The 25,461-nt window shown below is 41.9% G+C and overlaps 2 protein-coding genes across 3 annotated transcripts in view; one reads left to right on the forward strand and one right to left on the reverse strand.

Annotated features, from left to right (window-relative positions):
- pkdcca (protein kinase domain containing, cytoplasmic a) overlaps positions 1–25,461 on the reverse strand; it is a 451,220-nt gene that overhangs the window by 98,602 nt on the left and 327,157 nt on the right. The window lies entirely within an intron of this gene.
- On the forward strand, positions 9,590–20,941 carry LOC111978349 (voltage-gated potassium channel regulatory subunit KCNG3). The gene is made up of 2 exons (XM_024008363.1): positions 9,590–10,522; positions 16,643–20,941. Exons 1-2 carry the CDS (start codon positions 9,870–9,872, stop codon positions 17,286–17,288), a joined length of 1,299 nt encoding a protein of 432 aa, XP_023864131.1. The 5' UTR covers positions 9,590–9,869; the 3' UTR covers positions 17,289–20,941.

Genomic DNA, 25,461 nt, shown 5'->3' on the forward strand with positions numbered 1-25,461 from the left:
GTTAAAACATCCCAGCAGGGTAAGCCTGATCTGGGCCAAGGCCCCACTCTGGCCCCGCCCCCCCCCCATCTCAGCCAGTCAGCAGCGGGGCAGAGTGCAGAGAGGGGTGACAGATCAGCCCATGATTACCCTCATTTTAATCAGCTTCATGGGGAGCGCAGCCACGGGTCGTATTGAGATGTTGCTTGTTAATGTCAGACAGAAGGGAGAAAGACTCAGGGGTCCGGCGAGCCGACCAGCCAGGTAATTAGAGTCATGACGAGCCCTTATGAATTTCCTTTACTGGGCCCTAATTAATGTTCAGGCCACTCCTCCCCCGCCTACCGCCTGACCTACCAACCACAGGTCCTCGTGTCACATCACTCTGAGTGCTGAGGCACAAGAACAAAGCATAACAAGAGCTCTCCTTTGAAATCGCAACATCTGCTAAATGTCCCTCAGACAATACACACATGTTTAGCAGGCAAAGATACCAAGAACCAATCAGGCTAGCATAGCATTGGAATGAAACAGTGACAAGGACTTTTGGTTTGTTAGATTGTCTGCCCACGCGCTGACAGAGAAGACAGAATACATGATGCAGCTTGAGAAGACCACAGCAAGAGATTGACACCACAACATGTGTGGTTTCCACTCCTATAACAACACTCACGTGACATTCACTGACCTGAATGACCTCAAATAGAAATACTGCAGTATTTTTTCTAAAGTGCCTTATGCCTCTCTTGGTAACAGAGAATGCAAATTTCAAAAGCAAAAAGTTGAAGGAAATTTCTCCAAAGAAAATGGATGTCCTTTGCTGTATTCAAGGTGAGTCAGCGGTCAGTCAAGCAAGCTGTATTCAAACTGAGTAGATGCATCTTTGCCTAGGTGCACAAACTCTGCATGAGTGAAAAGTCTCAGAACTTCAAATCAAATAACATTCTAATGAGAACAAAGTGTAATTAGCTGGCTCTGACTGCATGTGTGGGTAGGGCTGTTGTGGTTATGAAATTGTCAGCCGGTGATTGTCAAGCAAATAACTGCCAGTCTCATGGTAATTTACCATTAATTAACAAACACATTTAACATCTCCTGGCTTCCAAGCATAGCCTACAAGCTGCTGATGCAGACCTTTGGAGCATTTTAAAAAGTGTAATAAATCCATGCAATATAATCTACACCTTCACAATGAATCCATTATTTATTTTAGATAGGTCTGAAGAAACATGATATGAAGACAATATAGTCTATTTCAGAAGAACAGAATAGCATACTCTGAGTTTTCCTTATGTTAGGCCCTGATCTGACTATGGCTGTGGGCTACACTAGTTAATTTATCAGACAATATTTGATTAGAATTCCGTGGCATTATTTTATATTTTATAGTATGAAGAATACAATTGAACATAACTGAATGAAACAGAAAGGATATTTTCTTCAAGCGATTTGAGGGAGTGCGCACATTTACTACATTTACTGTTCTGTGTTGAGTGGTTAACAAAGAAACGGGTACTCTTATGCTTAATTTAGAGTAATTTATGTAACTTTAGTTGTGATACAAATGTTGGGCTATATGTTTAGATTTTTAATGCATTGTAAGGCTGGGTGATGGGATACAATGCAGCCTTATTTAAAAAATAAATAAAAATTGCATTAAAAGGCATAAGCTCTGCTTTGTTATTTGCGCAGGCTGTACACACTTCATCAGTCTCTCATTCACAATTTGACAAGCACTTGATAATGCCTTGAATTTCCCGGGGGCATCCCCTTTGTGTGGCTGTAATGCCCCCTAAAATATTCCATGCCTTTTGCGGCCAGTGGGCGTTGTGCCCTTGGGCTGAATKTAATCATTATAATTCCCTTCTCCCAGCTGCATGCCGAAGCACCTCTCACTCACATTGCTCTCCATCACATTGCTCTCCGTCACGTGATCAGGTCTTTCTCACAGGCTACAAGTGAAAACAGACACATCGGGGACGCAACTGCGCTCGACCTTATCCTATTCCGAGGCGCATACTGAAGATATTGGGAGAACTGTCCACATTTACTTTTCGTCAGCCAACAAGATGAGTAGGCCTAACAAACAGCAAAATCACTAGCCTATATCAATCTACTGTCCCCCATAGTACAAAAGTTGACCTATTCTGTGCGAGAAATAAATATTCCAAACATAGCCTGGGACAGTTGTAGAATGCAATAGATCCCAAATTAATTCAACCACTAGCATCAGAAAAACTGTTTTAAGCAATGAGCCTGACGCAACAGATGAGAACATTTAACTTAAAATCTTGAGGCTATTAGGCTATTTCTTCACATTATAAGCGCAGCAATGGGCACACGACAGTAGGCTATAAGCAGGAAATTGAGGAGTCCTCCCATTGAGAAGTTGCAGCGATGAGACATCGAAATTGGGGTGTAAAAAAATACCAAAAATAAATGTAGATTTTTATGGTAAATTATTTTCTCCAAACTTGAAACTCGCGCGATGCGTATGTATGCCAGTTGTGCACAACACACGTTGTAAAGTGGATTCATGTGCTTATTTAAAAAAAGTTATTTTGCCACTTTAGGCTGAGTTTCTGTACAGGGTTTCTGTACAGCACTTTGAGATATCAGCTGATGTAAGAAGGGCTTATAAATAAATTTGATTTGATACAAACCTTATCAAAACATATAAGACTCCGGGCTAGGCTACATGAGATGTGCGACTATGATTTGAAAAAGTTGCAACAAAAAAAGCATTCAATGTTTCTTGCCTTATGCTGGACATCATTCACAAGTGATAATATATAATTCACAAGTGATAGGCTAATATTGTCACCCATCACACTATTCTTGATGTAATCTTGTCTTTACATACACTAAATAATATACGCTTGAAATTCGTTTTTATTTAGAATGGACCATTATCATGCACCTGTCTCGAAACAGGGGCAGCAGAAAAAGATACATGTCATCTGTGCACTTAAATATCGAATGGAGGACTATTTTCCCTTGTTTCATTTTCATGCCAACCAGGTATGCTATACTCCTGTTTTAAAGATAAGCAACGTGCTTAATATTAGGAAAGTTGAGAAATAAATAGTAGGCCTAGCCTATAGAAAGATGATGGGATCCTCCTCTTTTTAATAGAGGCCATCACTCTGTATTCTTTTGCAATTGCATAGCCTATAGAAATGTTGCGCAACATGAGCTCTTGGGGTCTCATGAAATGTTTGATTCGATTTTCGATAACATTTGCATTGATGTCAGAGTGATTAGAGGGACAATAGAGTGCTGAGTCCAGACAGTTAGCAAGTTTGGTAGGCTAGTAATGACCATCAGCAGCATCAGAACTTGGAGAAGACTAATTACCATGATTAAACGTTCACGTTGAATTTGACTGCCTTCATGACTCGTGACCACCAGTGTGGCGTTAATACGGTCACAATAACAGCAATATGTGTGGGTATGGATGTGGGTACGCAGACCCAAGAGTCACTGCGACCCCTCATGACGAGTTTGTGGCCCCCATCTTCACCGAAGTTGACCATCCCTGGACAAGAACATGCTGTTGAATTTGCAGACTAAATGAGTTTAGGCTATTTCTACAGATAGACCTATCCGTACCATTAATGTGTGTGTATGCGTGCGTGTGTCGTAAGTGTTCGATCGAAGAAAAACTATTTGCACCAAGCTGCATGAGATTCAGCAAGGAACCTCTGTGCCCCTCTGTATGGCAGATACATCCATTTACCAACTTCACCAGGAAGAAATGTCGGACCATCTTTCCCCCCTGTCCCTTTCCATTTCACAGTAAATTAGATTCTACACTTGAGAGCAGGACCTTAGTGTGACATAATTTCTCAGAAAGAGTGCATCACAAAGAAGAATAGGGTCCTTAACCTGATTAGCTAATCTCCACCCACCGCTTCATTCATGGAACATAGGAATGGAATTTAATCAGCTTACTTTATGTTCTGTGAACAGTTTCAATTGACTGGGCAAAGTGAGTGGCTCAATTGAATGAGGACGGACAAATCTATTTCTTAATCTACTGCAGTATGTAGCGTAAATCAGGCAAATCAGGGCTTGCTATAATCAATGATGAGATGAGGGGGCCTTGTAGGGATGGGGAGATGGAGGGAGAGTTGTTGATGGGGAGATTTGAGGGGCTGGTGATGTACGCGCTGCTGTTAGGCTCTTATTATAGAAATGGCCATGAGTGCATCACTAGCTAGTGTGTACATCCTCAATGCTCCTCACCCAATGTGAACAAACACACACCTGACTGACTCACTGGACAGTCTATTGGTGATGAATGTTTTCTCAAATATACAAAGGATTGATGTAAATGTATACTTCACACAAGCTACTCAAAACCAATTATGGACAGGAAGAGTGAAAACAGCAGTGTTTGCGTTTTCCAAATGAAACAAGTCCAGTATATCATTTTTAAATGTACATGATTGAATTACTTAAATTAAATTGAGCTGGTGCCATTGGTGATAGAACGTTAGCCCCACCCTACTGTGGGGAAAACAAGCCATGGTTACCCCATTAGCTCACAGCAAAAACTTGACCTTTTTCAAACGCAATTTTCTTGTTGTCTGCTTGTTTTAGTCAATTACAAAATGACATTTAAGAAAAGTACAACATGTCTAAAGATACATTGTCAACATGGCTCCCAAGTGTTCTCACTATTTAGAAAAACTTAATATTGTAGGGCTTCCCTCATGTTCCTTTTCATGTCGGTGCTACACAAACAAACACACGGACTACAATGTGTGCTCCCCCTTGCCCTCAGAGCAGCCTCACATCYTTGGGGTATGGACTCTACAAGATGTAGAAAACGTTCCACAGAGAGGCCAATGTTGACTCCAATGCTTCCCACAGTTATGTCAAGTTGGCTGGATGTCCTTTGAGTGGTGGACAAGTCTTGATACACACGTTGCAGCTCTTGACACAACCCGGTGCATCTGGCACTTACTACCATACCCCATTTCAAAGGCACTTCAATCTTTTGTCTTGCCCATTCACCCTCTGAATGGCACACATAACCAAGCCATGTCTCAATTGTCTCAAGGCTTAATTATCATTCTTTAACCTGTCTCCTCCCCTTCATCTACACTGATTGGAGTGGATTTAACAAGTGACAATACGGGATCAAAACTTTCACCTGGTCAGTCTGTCATGGAAAGAGCAGGTGTCCTTAATGTTTAGTACACTCAGTGTATACATCTACAAGTAATGAGTGGAGTTAAAAAACGGACCATACTAAACAAATTACATTTCTTAGCTGTGATGAAATGTTTTCTACACACATATTTACATGTAGCCTACTTGGATACCGGGTCTCCACAATTTCCCACTTCCACACCAAACAGACTAAAGAAACATGGCTCTTCTTGCAGGCTCTATTTCCCTATGTCGCGGACCATAGGTCGGATTTTTGACCTGGTTACATGTACATTGAACAATATAGCAGCTTTTCGGCATGTTTATTTATTTCTGTATAACAAAAAAAATCCATGAAGAAGTTGGCTCTTTTACAACGGGGGTCAATGGGAAAGAATGTTTGTTTTCCCCAATTGTGGGCGTGGTTGAGGGGAATGCCTTATTACATGAATAGCAACTCGAAGCATTGTGAATTCAATTAAATGGCATTCCTTTTATAAAAGGCTCTGGCAATGATTCGGCCTATTTCTGCTTTAGATTTAGACTATTATACAATGTCAGGATTTTTTAAACTATGCCTTTTACATGTTTACCAGTTATGTGGTTTAATTGTCATTTTGACGATGTCCCAGGGAGGAGCTGAGACAATATGAGCGTTTTGGTAGGGAGGCTGGGGAACCCGATTACTGAGATTTATCACCCAAAACCACTCCCTTTTCCGAGGACAAATAACTGCGAGAAACTGGTCATTTATAATATATTATTTATATGAACAGCATGATGTGAAAAGGACTTGTTAATTATGTGGTCTAAAGCTGTCTTTTCTATGGCCTCTGCATGATGAATTAAATCAAATTTTATTAGTGACATGCACCAAATACAAGAGGTGTAGACCTTAGTGAAATGCTTACTTACAAGCCCCTAACCAACAGTGCAGTTTCAAAAAATACGGATAAGACAAAAGTAACAAGTAATTGAAGATAAGCATAAAAAAATATGTATATACACACACACACACACACACACACACACACACACACACAGGGAGGGTGCCGGTACAGAGTCAATGTGCGGGTGCACCGGTTTGTTGAGGTATTATGTACATGTAGGTAGAGTTAATTAAAGTGACTATGCATAGATGACAACAGAGTGGCAGTGGTGTGGAGAGGGGGGGCAATGCAAATAGTCTGGGTAGCCATTTGACTAGATGTTCAGGAGTCTTATGGCTTGGAGGTAGAAGCTGTTAAGAAGCCTCTTGGACAAGGACTTGGCACTCCGGTACCGCTTGCCGTGCAGTAGCAGAGAGAACAGGCTATGACTAGAGTAGCTGGGGTCTTTGACAATTTTTAGGGCCTTCCTCTGACACCGCCTGGTATAGAGGTCTTGAATGGCAGAAAGCTTGGCCCCAGTGATGTACTGGGCCATTCGTACTACCTTCTGTAGTGCCTTGCGGTCGGAGGCCGAGCAGTTGCCATACCAGGCAGTGATGCAACCAGTCAGGATGCTCTCGATGGTGCAGCTGTATAACCTTTTGAGGACCCATGCCAAATCTTTTCAGTCTCCTGAGGGGGGAATAGGTTTTCTCGTGTCCGCTTCACGACTGTCATGGTGTGCTTGGACCATGTTAGTTTGTTGGTGATGTGGACACCAAGGAACTTGAAGCTCTCAACCTGCTCCACTGCAGCCCGTCGATGAAAATGGGGGCGTGCTCAGGATGGGGACAAAGTCAATCTCAGTATGGAGCACAGTTCACAATGAATGTAGAACTATCATCTCATGATGCTAACTTTTTTTCTTGTGACAGGTAGGCCTACATTTGTGGGCTCCCGAGTGGCGCAGCAGTCTAAGGCACTGCATCTCAGTGCTAGAGGCGTCACTACAGACCCTGGTTCGATTCCAGGCTGTATCACAACCGGCTGTGATGAAGATAAGTACAATGAAATGCATTTCATATAACTGTTGAAAGCGAGGAAGGAATGAAGCAACAATAGAAAGTGAAAGAGTAAGCAGGCTAATAACATTAGAATAAATATTATGGAAGGTACAGTATATGCGTCAGCCTACTAATTATACAAATAGGCTCTATTAAAATAAAATTCGCTAGCCTGTACTTGTAACTTTGTAGGCTGCATGTGCTGCACTAGAATCACATGTTCTTTTCTGCTTTATCGTGGTTTGAATTATGTGCATAGTTCCAGTCAATATAATACATTACAGTACAGTAATACAGTTCACACTCAAAAGGATTAGCCTACTGGAGCTAGCTTCATTTTACCAAAGAGAACATATAGCTAGCTACATCTATGGGCTTTTATGTTTTTCTGTTGTGTGTAATGTGCAGTAGCCTATATAATTTATATATTGGACAATGGCACAATCATTTGGGCTTGGGCTAATTAAATGTCGTTAATGTAGGGCTCATTAAATGTATTTAATACATTTAATACATCATCGGGTTCAGGTAGCATCATATTTTAATTTGCATGATTAAAGCTCTAATCAAATCCAGACATATTTATATGGTTCATAATGCTTTTGAATGACACTTCCGGTTTTGGCGGGAAATACCGGGTTACCCGGGAGAAAATGTCTTTATTCTAGGCGTGGTACATTTGTAAAATACCGGGAAAATATTCAACCCTAGTCTTAAAGGAATAGACAGATTTGCCTGTTCCTATTCATTTTCTATCTTTTTTCATGGAAGTATTATTGAGAAGTTTGTAAATATATACTTGGGATTATTTGCAAATATCTCAATTGAATGTCTGGATCACCATCGTCATCTGTAAATAAAAGCACAACTTGCACCTGATCCTACCTGCCTTCTGCAACATTTCAGCCCTTACCATTGCTACAACACCGAGTTTATAACCCAGGGGCGCAACACCACGAGACTTTCGGAAACGCTTGCAAAACAGCCCAAACAGACCAGGTCGGGAATTGGGGTTTGAGAAGTCAATGAGAGAACAGCAAAAAAAATCTTATAGTTAATTTTCTCAATCTAAAGGCAAAACCTAGACTCGAGCCAATGTGTTAAGTAGTTGAACATGATTTTACTCCAACCRCGTGAACGTGACAAACTAACATTTTCATTTTCGTCAAAAACAACTTTATTTCGAAGCAGTGCCTTTGATTTGACTGCCTGCACGTGCGCAGTTCGGCGCGAGACAGACACCAGGTGTTTCTACGCATGAGTTTAGCTAGCCAACATGGCCATGACTTCACCTACAAGTGTGATTGGGTATTTATATTGGAGAAACAGTAGAAGCCTCTCTTCATACTGTAGCCTACTGTCTTTGGCTACAAGGTCCCTGTTCAATAGGAAGAATTTCTATATTCCCCTACCAGACTTTGTCTTTCTGTTTAGGCTTATACTTCCATTAAATAGGATTCTCCCAGGAACAGGTGCCGACTCTGTTCACTTATGGTGCTGAATCTCCGAGTGCCCTGCAGCTTGTGAGTACCTACAAATCTGTTTCTTATACTGTATTTTTCCAGGATACCTCAACTGTGGCAACAGGCTCCCTCCCTTTTGCTGCGATACTGTTAAAGATGAATATCTCAGGGATCTGAAGAGGAACGCAATCATCCATTAATAAGCCTACAGATTTTTTTTATGTGGCCCTAGATTCCTTACCCGATACATTGTGATAATGTGGCGCTGCATAAAACCTATTGACAAAAGGATCAAGTTATATGCCAATTTAATGATAAGTAATTTGTCAAACAGCACATAAAGGCACCAGGGCCTACTGTGATTAGGCCTATATTTATAATATTTTTACCAATAAAACTGAATACTGTAAAAGTTTAAAGAAATCTATCCCGATGTAATGTCGTGAACATTATACCATAATCCAGTCCGTGTATTGGAACTCTGGGATTTCAGTTCCATGTTTTACAGTAACAATTAGTAAAATCAGTCACACTACGAAATGCTACCAAAAAAAACACTATTCATTTATAATACTTTGACTATATAGTTTCACAGACATATTGTTGCATTTTTTCTGGTTTGTGCGAAATCGATAAGAATAATATAAAACCTGTCTGCACACCACCAAGGTGAATTGGTTTAGTCTTGACTCTTGGTTGACAGTGTTGGGGGATGGGTAATGTATTGATGCTCGAGTGCCAAATAAACACACATTTGTTTCTATTTGTCTTAGTTACTTCTTTTTGATATTTATGAGTCTTACTTTTGTGTATATTTTTATATTTATATAGTTTTAAATGTTATTAATATTTATTTGTGTTCCAAATGCCTGAATAAAATTACAGTTAGTGCAGAACGGTGTATATWTTTTTTTTMGGGGGGGGTACACCCAGGGAGACATACAAGCTAGAATTGTGTGTGTGTGTGTGTGTGAGCGAGAGACCCGTGTGACACTACTCAGATCTGCACACGGAGGACTAGTTGGTTTGGACACTTGAGTTACAGGCGCTCAGAACACCATGACGTGCGCAAGGAGTCAGGTGCAAACGGCGAGTGCGCTCTGTTGCATGGTCTTCACGACAACTCCAGTCGGTCAGATCTCTCTCAGAAGGATAATAACAAAAGAAAGCTAATAATAGCGGCCAAACACAATGACGACGTATTGACTCCTATTTTGGACTTAGAGAGGGATAACGCATGATGGTTGTATAAGGAACGGGTGCCTTTTGGCGCTGTATAAATCGCAGAGGGTGCCTTTTTCAGTACTTTGCAAACACCTGTCAACAATTGGAAGATGAAGTTTGGGAAGAGCATCTGTATCCTTAATGTGGGTGGCACAAAATATGCGTTCCCTAAGGATGTGATAAAGGATTTCCCTCTGAGCAGAGTGAGCCGTTTGCACAAATGCGCATCGGAGAAAGAAGTACTGGAAGTGTGTGACGACTACGATCGGGAACGGAACGAGTTTTTCTTTGATAGGCACTCGGAGGCTTTTTGTTTCATCATGCTGTACGTGAAGTACGGGAAGCTACGGTTCGTCCCGCAGATGTGCGAGCTATCATTCTATAACGAGATGATTTACTGGGGACTGGAGAGCTCACACTTGGAGTTTTGCTGCCAGCGGAGACTGGACAATAAGATGTCAGACTCGTACATTAATTTCTCCGAGGAGGAAGTCAAACTCGAGGAAGAGTTGAAGGGCGAGAATTTGGTGACTCGCGTGGTCACGGAGAGAGAGGAGTCCAAGTGGCTGGAGAGAATGAGAAGTACTTTTGAGGAGCCGACTTCATCAGTCGCAGCACAAATCTTGGCCTCAGTGTCCGTTATATTTGTTTTAGTGTCCATGGTGATGCTTTGTGTGAGTACTTTGCCAGATTGGAAAACCGCTGAGAACAACAGCGTGGAGGAACACCAGTACAACCCAGACTCTTTAGAGCATCCATCCGGGTATCTATGTCCTATTTTTTATTATATATTTCCAGATTTCTCCGTTATTTGATTGCCTGCGATGTTGTTACATTACATAGGATCAATGCTCTACTTCTCAATGGACTTGTAACTTGTAAGGACTACAAGACTGCGCAACGTTTTATTTCAGCTGATGTGACATAGGCCTACCAACACTAATTTAGAATGTATATTGTTGTATTCTGCATATAATACAGTGGAGGCTGGTGGGAGGAGCTATAGGAGGACGGGCTCATTGTAATGGCTGGAATGGAACCAAGTTAAGGGTTAAGTTAAGGCACTCATTCCGAATGGTTAAGTTGAGGGTTAAGGTTTGGGAATGGAGGTAAAACATAACATTTAAGTTTAAGCATTAAAATAAGTTTAAGTGCATTAAACATCAAACATTAAACCTTAAAGATGCACTATTCAGAAATCGCTCTGCCATTTCCTGGTTGCAATTTTTTTTATAGTTCACCTAATTTCAGTTTGTGACAAAACAAGCAATTATAGTTTAGAGAATCACTGTACCATCTAAACCGCTGTGAAATATATTTTCCATTACCAAAAATATTGTATTTTCAGCTGTTTGAAGCTGGTGTACAAAACCGAAAGTAAAAGATGCAAAAACGAAACTTAAGGATGGGAAACATAGAAATAGTGTACATAGAACAGATCTGATCTCCCAAAAAATTACATATTGCAGCTTTAAGTTTAACATTCATTCTGAATGGTTAATGTTTGGGATAGGGTTAAAACATTCTGTTTAGGCACTCATTCCAAATGGTTAAGGTAAGGGATAGGGTTAAAACCAAACATTTCAAACCTGTGTTCATGATTGGGATCGAACACGCAACCTTCTGATCCAGAGTCATGGGATTACACCCGTCCACAATGCCATTACACACTGTTGCCCCTATGGCTAGTTTTGAAGGCATTTCCTGATGTCCTCAGGACATGGCTAGATGTCCAATTTCAACATCAATCTGGACAAAAATAGGTTTGTAAACTGTTATTGCCTGTCTTGGTGAAAACAAGTAGCGCTCTCTATAGGCCTACTTTCAATGCATTTTCCTGCAAACGGTGGGTTTTCCCTCAACTACACCACTGGGCCTACTATTTAGTAGTCCCCGACAATGCCATTTCAAAGCAACATAAATGGCTGCTAGAGCGGCCCCAACCAAATGTTTGGGGGAAAAAGTATGTATATATTATATACTATTATTATTATTTTTAGAAGCCAGTCAGGGTCTCAACTTACTGTTGGTTAGGATAGTAGAATCCTGTGCAATTTCAAAATTTGGTTGTGCATCAGCAGCTTTCCTCTTGGTAATGTAATTCACTGACAGTCACTCAATTAGCCCATGTCACCTTATATTTTATAGATTGCTAAGTAAATTGGTCTAGCCAGCTATCTAAACCTTGTAGTAATCGTGGCCGAATTACTGACGTGGCCAGGGGCCCTAACCACCAGGGAGTACTCATTGATTTTGTTAGTTATTCTCATTCAGATACAATATCATATGAACATGGAATAAGTCATGGCAAACTGTGTAGAATTGCAGGAAATGAGCTTTAAAACTGCAAAATCTTCTCAATGTCTTATTATAGAACTCTTTTTTAATTATTTTATTATTTCACCTTGCTGCAGGAAATGAGCATTAAAACTGCTACATTTGATCTCCATACCATGGCAAAATGTGTAGAGCTGCACATTTTCTCTCCGCCGCCAAGAAGGGGACCACTAAAATGTTTTGGCCATGAGGTGGGGGGGAGACCAAATCTTGCTTAGGGCCCCCAAAATGCTGGAAACGGCCCTGGTCCCCGACCACATGGTCTCCTGGCAACAGATTGTAAGAACCCCTGTGGGGAAGGGGGCAGAGGATGAGCTGAATGTTTATTAAAGTTAWATGTCAAGGGAGCTTCTGGTCTGATCCTACCAAGTGAACAACACATTTCATGTGCCAAAGTCTCCATTTTGTATGTTGGCCAATTGTCATTACAATATGACATATTATACTATACGGACACTTAAAGGTGTTCAATCTAAATGTTCATTGCCAGCAGCACCACTGTCCCTTGCACTATTGTCGTTTTTGTCATGCATTTTATCTTTCAGCCCTAAGTCGTCATAGTCTTTAACACAAGAGAGGCTGAAGAACTTAACAAGTTGGAGCGTTGCCTCTCTTGTTACAGACAACACATGTTTACAGTGATACATTTAGATTAAGGCAGTACATGTAAATGAGTTGTGACTGTCTCGGCTCCCTTTTTGGATGAGCGCGTATGTATCGGTAACTGTCCAAGTTGCTGATTTTAGTGGCATCCAACAGTACCTCTCCAAGTACTGATTTTAGTGGCATCTGACAGTACCTCTCCAAGGCACTGATTTTAGAGGTAGCCTACTATAATACTCAGGACCTGTCTACAGTGCTGATTTTTAGTGGTAGCCTGCAGTACCTGTCCAATGTGCTGATTTCAGGTAGAGTACGCCTACCTTTATCATAGGAGACTGTCAAGGAGACAGGTACAAATAATTATGTATGGCTGTTTCTTGGTGTAATACACTCAGTTTCATGTCTACTTTTTTAAAGACTCATGTTTACTTTCAATGTTTTGAAGGAGATCAGAACATGAATCAATCAAATTTAGCCATGTATCAATACATATAACTGTGTGTCAGCCAATACTTCTGTCCATTTGTCTACAGAGCTGTTTGTCATCCCTTTCTTGTCTGCTCTCACTTTGCTCTTTAACCTGTGTGTCTGTCTTGTATCCATGACTGCCACGCGGACCGCTCTCAAGGTATTGGTACCTGAAAGGCACCCAACACTATTTGTGTGTGTGTGTGGTGTGTGGTGTGTGTGTGTGGTGTGTGTGTGTGTGTGTGTGTGTGTGTGTGTGTGTGTGTGTGTGNTGTGTGTGTGTGTGTGTGTGTGTGTGTGTGTGTGTGTGTGTGTGTGTGTAGGCAATGCAGGTAGGTATTGTTCTAAGCCAGTGGTGGGAGGTTATAGTTGTATCTGATTTGTTTCCCTTTTAAATGGGCAAATGTTTTTAAGTGAGCATGATGTCACAAATGCCAGTTGTCCCAAGGTAATACAGTAAAGGGTACTCACATTCTACTCAAGCAACTTAGGATGCATTAAATTAAAATACATTTTTMGGGGGGGTTGTATCATTTGATTCACACAACATGCCTACCACTTTGAAGATGCAAAATATTTTTTATTGTGAAACAAAAAAGAAATAAGACAAAAAAACAGAACTTGAGCGTGCATAACTATTCACCCCCCCAAAGTCAATACTTTGTAGAGACACATTTTGCAGCAATTACAGCTGCAATTCTGTTGGGGTATGTCTCTATAAGCTTGGCACATCTAGCCACTGGGATTTTTGCCCATTCTTCAAGGAAAACTGCTCCAGCTCCTTCAAGTTGAATGGGTTCCGCTGGTGTACAGCAATCTGTAAGTCATACCACAGATTCTCAATTGGATTGAGGTCTGGGCTTTGACTAGGCTATTCCAAGACATTTAAATGTTTCCCCTTAAACCACTTGAGTGTTGCTTTAGCAGTATGCTTAGGGTCATTGTCCTGCTGGAAGGTGAACCTCCGTCCCAGTCTCAAATCTCTGGAAGACAAACGGGTTTCCCTCAAGAATTTCCCTGGATTTAGCGCCATTCATCATTCCTTCAATTCTGACCAGTTTCCCAGTCCCTGCCAATGAAATACATCCCCACAGCATGATGCTGCTGCCACCGCCATGCTTCACTGTGGGGATGGTATTCTCGGGGTGATGAGAGGTGTTGGGTTTGCACCAGACATAGCGTTTTCCTTGATGGCCAAAAAGCTCAATTTTAGTCTCATCTGAACAGAGTACCTTCTTCCATATTTTTGGGGAGTCTCCCACATGGCTTTTGGCGAACACCAAACGTGTTTGCTTATTTTTCCTGGCCACTTCCGTAAAGCCCAGCTCTGTGGAGTGTACGGCTTAAAGAGGTCCTATGGATAGATTCTTCAATCTCCGCTGTGGAGCTTTGCAGATCCTTCAGGGTTATCTTTGGTATCTTTGTTGCCTCTCTGATTAATGCCCTCCTTGCATGGTCTTTTGAGTTTTGGTGGGCGGCCCTCTCTTGGCAGGTTTGTTGTGGTGCCATATTCTTTCCATTTTTTAATAATGGATTTAATGGTGCTCCTTGGGATGTTCAAAGTTTCGGATCTTTTTTTTTTAACCCAACTCTGATCTGTACTTCTCCACAACTTTGTCCCTGACCTGTTTGGAGAGCTCCTTGGTCTTCATGGTGCCGCTTGCTTGGTGGTGCCCCTTGCTTAGTGGTGTTGCAGACTCTGAGGCCTTTCAGAACAGGTGTAAAAATACTGAGATCATGTGACAGATCATGTGACACTTAAATAAAGTCCACCTGTGTGCAATCTAACTAATTATGTGACTTCTAAAGGTAATTGATTGCACCAGATCTTATTTAGGGGCTTCATAGCAAAGGGGGTGAATACATATGCACGCAACACTTTTTTTTTAAACAAGTTATTTTTTTTCATTTCACTTCACCGATTTGGACTATTTTGTGTATGTCCATTACATGAAATCCAAATAAAAATCCCTTTAAATTACAGGTTGTAATGCAACAAAATAGGAAAAACACCAAGGGGAATGAATACTTTTGCAAGGCACTGTATATCAGCATATGACAACAGCATATTTTGATGGACTAAACTGTAACTGGCTTTTGACTAGCTGACTGCAATCCCTCATTACAGCCCTACCTCTACTCTGGTCATTTGTGGCAGTCTGTCCTCACGCGCTCTACACCTAATAGGCATACTCAGGGCTCAGTCTCAACCAAGTCTAACTTGCCTTTAATTCATGGTATAATTAAGGTGGAAAAGAAGCCTTTAAAATCCCTTATCAGTATGCCTCTACCATATTCTTGCCTGGAGTATTCTGTACACACTGAGCTGCAATACATTTGTCTATAATGTCCAGGCCCAGGAATGGTCTCAGAATCAAATGAAAGTCAAAAATGAGCATGCTACTTTGATTTGACATTTGCTGCTGTTATGTTTTCAAATTAGTTTACTTGAGAACATTGTAAATGATCATGTGATTACGTCAGTCTGAGGGTTGTTTCTCACTATGTAGCTTAGTTAATAATGCAAAGTATGGCGCCAAATATAATAGTGTAAATTACAACCTCACTTAAAAACGCAGAATATCTTCTGCAGGTTCTGGCATAAAGAAATTCAGGTGGTCAGGTTGGTAAATTACAACAGGATTACGATGTCAAAATGACCAGGATTACGATGTCAAAATGTTAGAATATCAAGAATCAATTTATTGCATCAAAATGTAAGAGCGTCCATAAGTCATATCCCACTGGGCACAGACGTCAGTTCAACGTATAGTTTTGATTTACATTTGGTTGAGTTGTCAACCATTGTCAATTCAACAAAAAAATGGCACCATGTCATTGGACTTAGGTTAAAAGTTGGGTGAAAAAAAAGACAATTCCCTTTTGTTGATGACTTTTTGCAACTCCAATCAGTTTTCCACGTTGATTCAACGTCATCACATGATTGTTTTTGGTTGAAATTACATGGAAACAATGTTGATTCAACCAGAAAAAAGGGTTAATAAAGGCTTTCCCTGTAGACCAGTGTTTCCCAACTCCAGTCCTTGAGTACCCCCAACAGCACACATTTTTGTTAAAGGCCCAGACAAGCACACCTGATTCAACTTGTCAACTAATCATCAAGCCCTCAATGAGTTGAATCAGGTCAGTTTGTCTGGGGCTACAACAAAAATGTGTGCTGTTGGGGGTATCCAAGGACAGGAGTTGGGAAKCACTGCTGTAGGCTAACCCTTTTCTTTTTTTTCAAAACACTTTCGCCCAACGAATAGGCCCTAACCCTCAATAAACCATTTAAGAACCCTTCAGTGAAAGGGTTCTACCAGAAACCAAAATGGATTTCTACGTAGCAACTTTTTTTTGTAAGAGTGTAATGTCTGCAGTCCATTGCTTGTAGATATACAGTAGTGTGTAGACCTACAGTGGAATTTCCAGCTCTCATGCTCGCGGTAACTCTGCCTGGTTCTCCCTCCCACAGGATCATCGAGGCTGTGTGTATCGGATGGTTCACCGCTGAGTGCATTGTGCGCTTCATCGTGTCGCGGGACAAGTGTGAGTTTGTCAAACGGCCCCTCAACATCATCGACCTACTGGCCATCACGCCCTACTACATCTCCATCTCCATGACGATGCTGACAGGGGAGAACTCCCAGCTTCAGCGGGCGGGCGTCACCCTGCGCGTTCTGCGCATGATGCGCATCTTCTGGGTGATCAAGCTGGCCCGTCACTTCCTGGGCCTGCAGACTCTGGGGCTAACGCTGAGTCGCTGCTACCGGGAAATGGTGATGCTGCTGCTGTTTATCTGCGTGCCTATGGCCATCTTCAGTGCTCTAGCCCAGCTGCTGGAGCATGGCCTGGACCTGGAGTCGCCGAACGAGGACTACGCCAGCATTCCCGCCGCCTGTTGGTGGGTTATTATCTCCATGACCACTGTGGGCTATGGAGACATGTACCCCATCACTGTGCCTGGGCGAGTGCTGGGTGGCCTGTGCGTGGTGAGCGGCATCGTGCTCCTGGCACTGCCCATCACCTTCATCTACCACAGCTTCGTGCAGTGCTACCATGAGCTCAAGTTCCGCTCGGCCCGCTGTACGCGGAGCCTGTCCGCAGAGTTTCTCAACTGAGGGACCCCTGATGTCGCTACTCCCCCTGACAACTCTTCAGAGACCTCCATCCACCCTGGAAGTGTGCATCGATCGGAAACATGGCCTCTATCATTGGTCTCACACTTTATTTAACGTATTTTGTTGATTTATCCCTCGTCTTGGAACATCAGTATGAGGGGTTATGTGTTTTGAGGTTTGCATATAGCACAGCCTTCTTCTTCAACAGTCAATTCCAAATAGGAAGTAACGGAACCCGATGGGGACAAGGACTGTTTCCACGGCTGCCATGGGGACAGTGGTGTTCGGGGCAGATGTCCCTGACAGGATGTCATCGTTGGAGGGCAACTGGATTGTGTCAGACCAGACAGAGGCCTTCATATTACTGTGGATTATACAGAATTTAGCCAGTCTCACAGTACAACCTTCTTCTCACATGGCGACATGCCACAAAAGMGATTTGAGTTTTAATGCAATTTTCAATCCCACACTTCTGGCAATGTCACAGTGTGAGGATGGAAGGTGACATTTCTCTTCTCTTTCATAGATCATTTATTTCTAGTGTTCCTTTGGCCAGTCAGTGAACAACAATGCATTACCAAGAACCAAAGCGTATGAGTARAGTGAACACTGTTCCCTTTAATCTTTCACTTCAACGCTCACGCTTCCGTAGGCAAACCTGACAAATATAAAAACACAACACTTTGTGAATTTGAATGAGCCCATTTACAACTCAAACAAGGTCACATTCTAAACCTATTAACCATTCCACCTGAATACCAAACCAATGCAAAGTGGTTTTGAAAGGTATTTTTTCGCAGAAACCAAGAGAGGGGGTGGGAGGGGTTGAACAAGAAAGAGTACAGTACCGTATGGGTCTGTCAGCTCAGCTGTGTAGGCAGGTRTTTAATGTGGAACACGGAGCCACAGAGCGAGAGTGTGTCATGGAGAAACTGGTGGTTCGGCTGACACCACACAGTGCAGTGAGGAGAGGGCATGTCTGCCTCAGCCTCGTGAGCGCTGCGAGTCTTCTGACTGGAGGAGTGGAACCATTTGTGGCTGGTCTCAAAACCTTGGTAGCCTCTTCCTGTCAAAACAAAGGCACTCGGCACAACCACCACAGCCTTGGTAGGCACTCCTCTCAATGTTGTTGTCTGGCCCACCCGCTTCTCCTCGACACTCTGTCGACGCCATGTTTGGGTGGCTTGTGTGACACATTCAGCCTCCTTTCCTGCCAGAGTGAATTTGGGTGACTCTGAAAAGCTTTTATCATGCCTTCACTAATTTATTTCGTGGGGAATTGGGAATGGGATCATCGTGTGTTCTCTTCATATCAGCACTACCTGTTATCCCTAACWAGCACCATCTCTTTTTTCCTCAGATTGTGCATAGATGTGTTTGCTCTAGGACTGGGTTTCCGTGTTCGCTAACAGAATCTGTAAATGTAATATTGTAAAGGGTTTGCTCTCTGAAAACCCCCCATCTGTTCTTGACCTCATTTTATCTGAATTCTATTTTCAACCAAAGCAGTTTTATATCTTCCAGAAGCACTTTTTATAGTGGGAGCAGAAAATGAAAGTTCATCAAGGTAATCATTAATGTATATGAGTGTTATTGTCAGAYTGCTCTATTTGATGTGATAGATATTGACTGCCGGGACTCACAGTCTAATTGTACTAGTGATGCTGGTTCTTTTGAAACAGATTTAGTTCCTTTGCTTTGTCCTCAGTGTTATAGTTTCCACTAGCTGCAGACAGCCCCATCTGCTCTCTCTGATCTACCCCCGCTTTCACTTGGCTGTTTTCCAAACCCAGTAGTCACAATGCTTTAACTATGTGGAATGTTGATGGGATAAGATTGATTAAAACCGTTATTTCAGAACTTTGGGCATCAGGGACTTGAAGAAGAGAAGGCTTGACTAGACTTAATCGACTTTGAAAATGTTAGATTTGCATTTATATTAGTATGCAGGATGGTGTTGTTCAGCGGTATTGGAAGAATTGTATTGCAAGAGCCTGTCATCTAAGCATTCCTTCCTATTCTCACTACAACTTCCCTGGAGGAAAACCAATTTRATTAAAACTTCAACAACTTCCAACAGGGGGAGTTTGCAATTCCAACGGCCCTAATATCTCTATGCCGACGATGAACTCAAACCAACAGGTGCAATATCACACCAAAGAGCCTGAGAGTAAACAACTTGAGAATTCACTTTGAGAATGTGAGCAAACAATGAGTTTTGAACGCGAAGGGAACAGGCAGCAACATGTAGCCTATCTCTGTAAGAGCCTCCTTACCAACGGAAATAATTTCCTGTCACTTACTCTTGTCATCCTTCACACGACAAACATGGTATATTATCTCTGCTCTCATTTATAAACTCATAGAAAGTCGCATTGCTCCACAGCAATTAGGACTTGTAAATCTGACCAGCCTACTTTTCCTTGACATAAATCCACATCAATCAGATCTCCCTCGATTCTACTCCAATTTAAAGAACATTTCCACAACATTCATCAGGGATTCTAACTGCTACAGATGTAACAGACTCTTAATACCATTAAAAATCCAAGCCACACATGGACCACAAGCTGGACTTTCTCTATCCATATTCTGTCCCTCTTCTTCTTCGTCTATCTTTCTGTCTGCCTGACTCTTTTTCTCTCTCTCACAGACACACACACACTCTCACACACAAAGGTGAGCGTTTTGTGAGTGGTTTTTCTCTTGGAGAGCTCCATTTTAATAACATGGGTAAACAAGAGAGTGGATTTCACTTGTGTTTTGCCAATCCAAAACTGCACATACGTCTAATGAAAAATCAGAAAGGTCATCATAAATGACATTATGAATAAATCAATTGACACACAAAAAGGGGATTATAAATCAGGCAARAAAAACTAATTTTGAGAAGATTAAACATTGTTCACTGGTTATAAAATCATTGTGTGACCTATTTAATGTCTGTCTGACTGACACCCTGTCACTTCTGACATCGCTCTTCTCAATGAAATACTAAAATACTCCACGCCCCACTCAGTGCAATCTTGATATTTGGACCAGGACAATATTATGTGAGTATCTCTGTTGCCATCAGAATATGTATTTTGACAAAGGACTGAAACTGAAAATGAACTGTTCTGGAAAAGTTACTGTTGTGTTGAGGATCAGGTATAAGGCAATTGGATGTTGGTTGGAACAAATGTTGTATTTCTAAAATCAGTTTTTGAGAATAAGTGCAGAATATTTTCACTGCTCTTAAACCCTTTAGGACAGATTTCTATGCTCACAGTGGATGTAGTTGGGGGAAAAGTGGGCCCACATTTGTTACAATGGAAATAATTCAAGAGAAAAATACCTAATTATTATTTGAAAAGTTTGTACATTTTCTACAAGATTTAAAATATGACTTATACTCACATAAATAGAGGACCTGCTACTTCTGGATTCTGTACTTTGTCACACCCGAACACCTTATGTGGGCATCTCTAGCTTATTGCTGCTTAAATAGAATGTACAAGTGCAACAGTGCATATATCTCTTGAAGAAATGGTTGTTTCTGCAAGCCATATAGTTTTTTTCCCTTATTTTTTATGGAACCAGCTATTTTGTATAGAGCTTATGTTGTTTACAGATAGAATGGTTGTATTTAAATAAAGAAAATCTAAGTCTAATCTGCATTTCTGTCTGAGTACATTTAGGGCTTACATGACTGTACACATGCATTTATTTAACCAGGAAAAGTCCATTGAGAAGCAAGGGATACCTGGCCAAGAAGGCAGCAGCAATCAATACAACATTACAACAACAAAAAATAATGTGTACGATACAATCAGCACAACAACAACACAATCCAGTCTACAGAAACACACAATCTTGCATTGAGGAGCACTAATAAATCTAGGTGAAGCAATAGATTGTTTCCTGTTCCATGCCTCTGGTGCACATAGGAGAAGGCAGTCTTGCCTAACTTCGTAAAAGCCCTGGGGAATTTAAGCAGCAACCACCTAGTAGACTGCATCTGGTAACTACTGGTGGTGAAGGAGAGCAGGCTAGAGGTAGAGAGGGAGTTTACCCAGAATGCCTTTGTAAATGAACACATAACAATGTAGCTGTCTGCGCATATAAAGCGGGGTCCAACCCACCATTTGGTACAACATGCAATGGTGGGTGAGTGACTTAGCAGCAATGGTGGGTGAGTGACTTAGCAGCAATGGTGGGTGAGTGACCTTGCATGTTTAAAGGAGCGGGACACTAACCCGGACGCTTATWAGAAATCCTGCTATGAATCATCAAACAGGCAAAGCGTCAATACAGGAGTAAGATTGAATCCTACTACACCYGCTCTGATGCTCATCAGATGTGGCAGGGCTTGCAAACTATCACGGATTACAAAGGGAAATCCAGCCGAGAGCTGCCCAGTGACGCGAGCCTACCAGATGAGCAAAATGCGTTCWATGCTCGCTTCGAGGCAAGCAACATTGAACCATTTGTCAGAGCACCAGCTGTTCTGTGTGACCACGCTCTCCGTAGCTGATGTGTAGCTGATGTGAGTAAGACCTTTAAACAGGTTAACATTCACAAAGCCACAMGTCCAGATGGACTACCAGGACGCGTACTCACAGTATGCGCAAACCAGCTGGCAAGTGTCTTCACTGACATTTRCAATCTCTCCCTGACCCAGTCTGTAATACCTACATGTTTCAAGCAGACCACCATAGTCCCTGTGCCCAAGAACACCAAGGTATCCTGTCTAAATTACTATTGCCCCGTATCACTCACATTTGAAGCCATGCCATGAAATGTTTTGAAAGGCTGGTCATGACTCACACCAACACCATCGTCCCAGACACCCTGGYCTCTCTCCAATTCGCATGCCGCCCCAACACATCCACAGATGACGCAATCTCTAATGCACTCCACACTGCCCTTTCCCACCTGGACAAAAGGAACAGCTATGTGAGAATGCTGTGTGATTGATTCGTGTTGTCATTTCTGGTCACAACTTCCAGACTTGTTTCCGTGCTGCTGTGCGGTTTGTTGCTAACGTTACTTTGCTACCTGCCAACTTTACGGTTTGTACTTTTACATTTTTTATAACCATTTTACATTTTTATTTTTCCCTCACTCAACTTTTTTCATTTTACTTTTTCACCCCGGATGCTTTATCTGGACATGGTTCTACAGGACCTCCACCAGCCGAAGCTAAGTAGTAACATTAACATCATGCCATCTAATTGCAGTCACTGTACTCATAATATACAGGAGAACTATCGCCTTATGGTGAGGATAGTCGTGCTGCAAGCCCAGCTTCAGACGCAATCGTCAGGCAATAGTAATTTAAGTGTAGGAAAGGATGAAACAGCGTCTGTGCCACCAATAAGTACAGACAGTAGTATAAATCCCCTCGCACAGTCCCCGCAGCCTGACAATTTTCTCATGGCTTCTGGAAGGAAATGCTGTCAGAATGCTCAACCGCTGTCGCTCATTCAACCGACAAACTTTCAACTGGTTCTCCCCATTAAGCAACGAGTCGGAGTCAGAGGCCGAGCCTTCTCTCGTCTCTCCTCCACCCGTTAWGGGGTCTGAGCCGCCGAAGCCTCCCACCATTAGCTCTGACAAATTGAAAACCCTAGTCATTGGCAACTCCATTGCCCGCAATATTAAACGTAAAAATAATCATCCAGCAATCATTTGAACATCTTGGCCATGTACTACTATAATATCCACCCGGCAAAGCCAGAAGAGGACTGGCCACCCCTCAGAGCCTGGTTCCTCTCTAGGTTTCTTCCTAGGTTCCTGCCTTTCTAGGGAGTTTTTCCTAGCCACCGTGCTTCTCCATCTGCGTTGATTGCTGTTTGGGGTTTTAGGCTGGGTTTCTGTATAGCACTTTGTGACATCGGCTGATGTAAAAAGGGCTTTATAAATACATTTAATTGATTGACTGAATGCTGTAAATTCACTACAGTGAATCAGTGTTCAACACCATAGTGCCTTAGAAGCTCATCACTAAGCTAAGGATCAGGGACTGAACACCGRCCTCTGCAACTGGATCCTGMACTTCCTGACAAGACGACCCCAGGTGGTGAGGGTGGGCAACAATACATCCGCCATACTGACACTCAACCCGGGGGCCTCTCAGGGGTGGGTGCTTAGTCCCCTCCTGTACTCCCTGTTGACCCACGACTGCGTGGCTGCGCACGACTCCAAAAACATCAAAGTTTGTAGACGACACGACGGTGCTAGGCCTGATCACAGACGACCAGTGGTGAAAAAAGTACCCAATTGTCATACTTGAGTAAAAGTAAAGATACCTTAATAGAAAATGACTTAAGTAAAAGTTAAAGAGTTGCAAAGAAAAATACATATCTCAGACTGGCCAATAAAAATAAAAGATTAAGATGGGCATAAGAACACAGACACTGGACAGAGGGAATCTGCCTAGAAGGCCAGCATCCCGGAATCGCCTCTTCACTGTTGACGTTGAGACTGGTGTTTTGCGGGTACTATTTAATGAAGCTGCCAGTTGAGGACTTGTGAGGCGTCTGTTTCTCAAACTAGACACTCTAATGTACTTGTCCTCTTGCTCAGTTGTGCACCGGGGCCTCCCACTCCTCTTTCTATTCTGGTTAGAGCCAATTTGCACTGTTCTGTGAAGGGAGTAGTACACAGCATTGTACGAAATCTTCAGTTTCTTGGCAATTTCTCACATGGAATAGCCTTAATTTCTCAGAACAATAACAGACTGACGAGTTTCAGAAGAAAGTGTTTTGTTTCTGGCCATTTTGAACCTGTAATCGAACCCACAAATGCTGATGCTCCAGATACTCAACTAGTCTAAAGAAGGCCAGTTTTATTGCTTGTTTAATCAGAACAACAGTTTTCAGCTGTGCTAACATAATTGCTAAAGGGTTTTCTAATGATCAGTTCGCCTTTTAAAATGATCAACTTGAATTAGCTAACACAACGTGCCTTTGSAACACAGGTGTGATGGTTGCTGATAATGGACCTCTGTACGCCCATGTAGATATTTCATTAAAAATCAGCCGTTTCCAGCTACAATAGTCATTTACAACATTAACAAAGTCTACGCTATTTCTGTTATTTTAATAGCCCCAAAAAATTGCTCTTCTTTCAAAAACAAGGACATTTCTAAGTGACCCCAAACTTATGAACGGTAGTGTATGTCTAGACACTTTTGTCCAGGGGAGATGAAGGTTATTAATTGGAGGCCTGGGCTGTGGGACAGTGGATGTGCATTGATAATTCAAATGGTATTGTTAATAGGCATTACCCGGGGATTGTGGTGCTATCGCTCCCTGCTATCAACCAATCAGCATCCAGGATCCAAACAACCTGTTTTATAATTGAGCTCGCCAATTTATGGTTCTAAAACCTGGAAATAAGTTAGCATTTTCTTTGTGCATTGTATTGGGGGAATGAATTGGGAAAATATTTGGGTTTTGGGATATACGCCGAAAATAAGGTCTGAGATTAACACAGGTTTAGGAGATCTTATACGTTTTGTTCTAAGKGATAATATATGTCAGTTAACATGACCTTTATGAATTATGAAGCCTTTATGTGCTCATAATATGTAAGAAATTTAACTACAACATTAGCCGCAACAATTTTCGCCTCACTACGCCAACCATCAAATCAAAATCAAATCAAATGAAATTTGTCACATGCGCCGTATACAACTGGTATACACTTGACCGTGATTTGCTTGCTTACGAGCCCTTCCCAACAAAAATAGTAACACAAGAGGAATAAAATAAAATAGACAAGAATGGAGCTATATACAGGGAGTACCAGATTAATGTGCAGAAGTACATGGTATTTGAGGGAGATATGTACATGACATCAGAGTAAAGTGACTAGCCATCAGGATATATAACAATAAGAGTAAAATAAAATTGTAAAAACTAGTCTATGCTACTGTTTGCCAAAAAGCTAATTACTTAGCTTTCTGCTTAACAGCTCAAACGAAAACATAATGATAGTATATTGTTTTGCTCCAGGCATGCAACCACATATCTCTTCAGCGGGATGGATACAGTATAATTCTTAGACCGCCCCTCGCCCTGACGCGAACCAGGAACCCTCTGCACACATCAACAACTGACACCCACGAAGCGTCGTACCACTCGCTCCACAAAAGCGCGGCCTTGCAGAGCAAGGGCAACACTAC

The sequence above is a fragment of the Salvelinus sp. IW2-2015 genome, linkage group LG18 (assembly GCF_002910315.2).
Source record: "Salvelinus sp. IW2-2015 linkage group LG18, ASM291031v2, whole genome shotgun sequence".
Classification (NCBI taxonomy): Eukaryota; Metazoa; Chordata; class Actinopteri; order Salmoniformes; family Salmonidae; genus Salvelinus; species Salvelinus sp. IW2-2015.

What these genes read in the sequence shown, in the direction of transcription:
- LOC111978349 (XM_024008363.1), top strand. Translation starts at nt 9,870, where the DNA reads ATGAAGTTTGGGAAGAGCATCTGTATCCTTAATGTGGGTGGCACAAAA. An exon ending in TCTTTAGAGCATCCATCCGG is followed by an intron (nt 10,523 to 16,642) that starts GTATCTATGTCC and finishes TCCCTCCCACAG; the next exon opens with GATCATCGAGGCTGTGTGTA.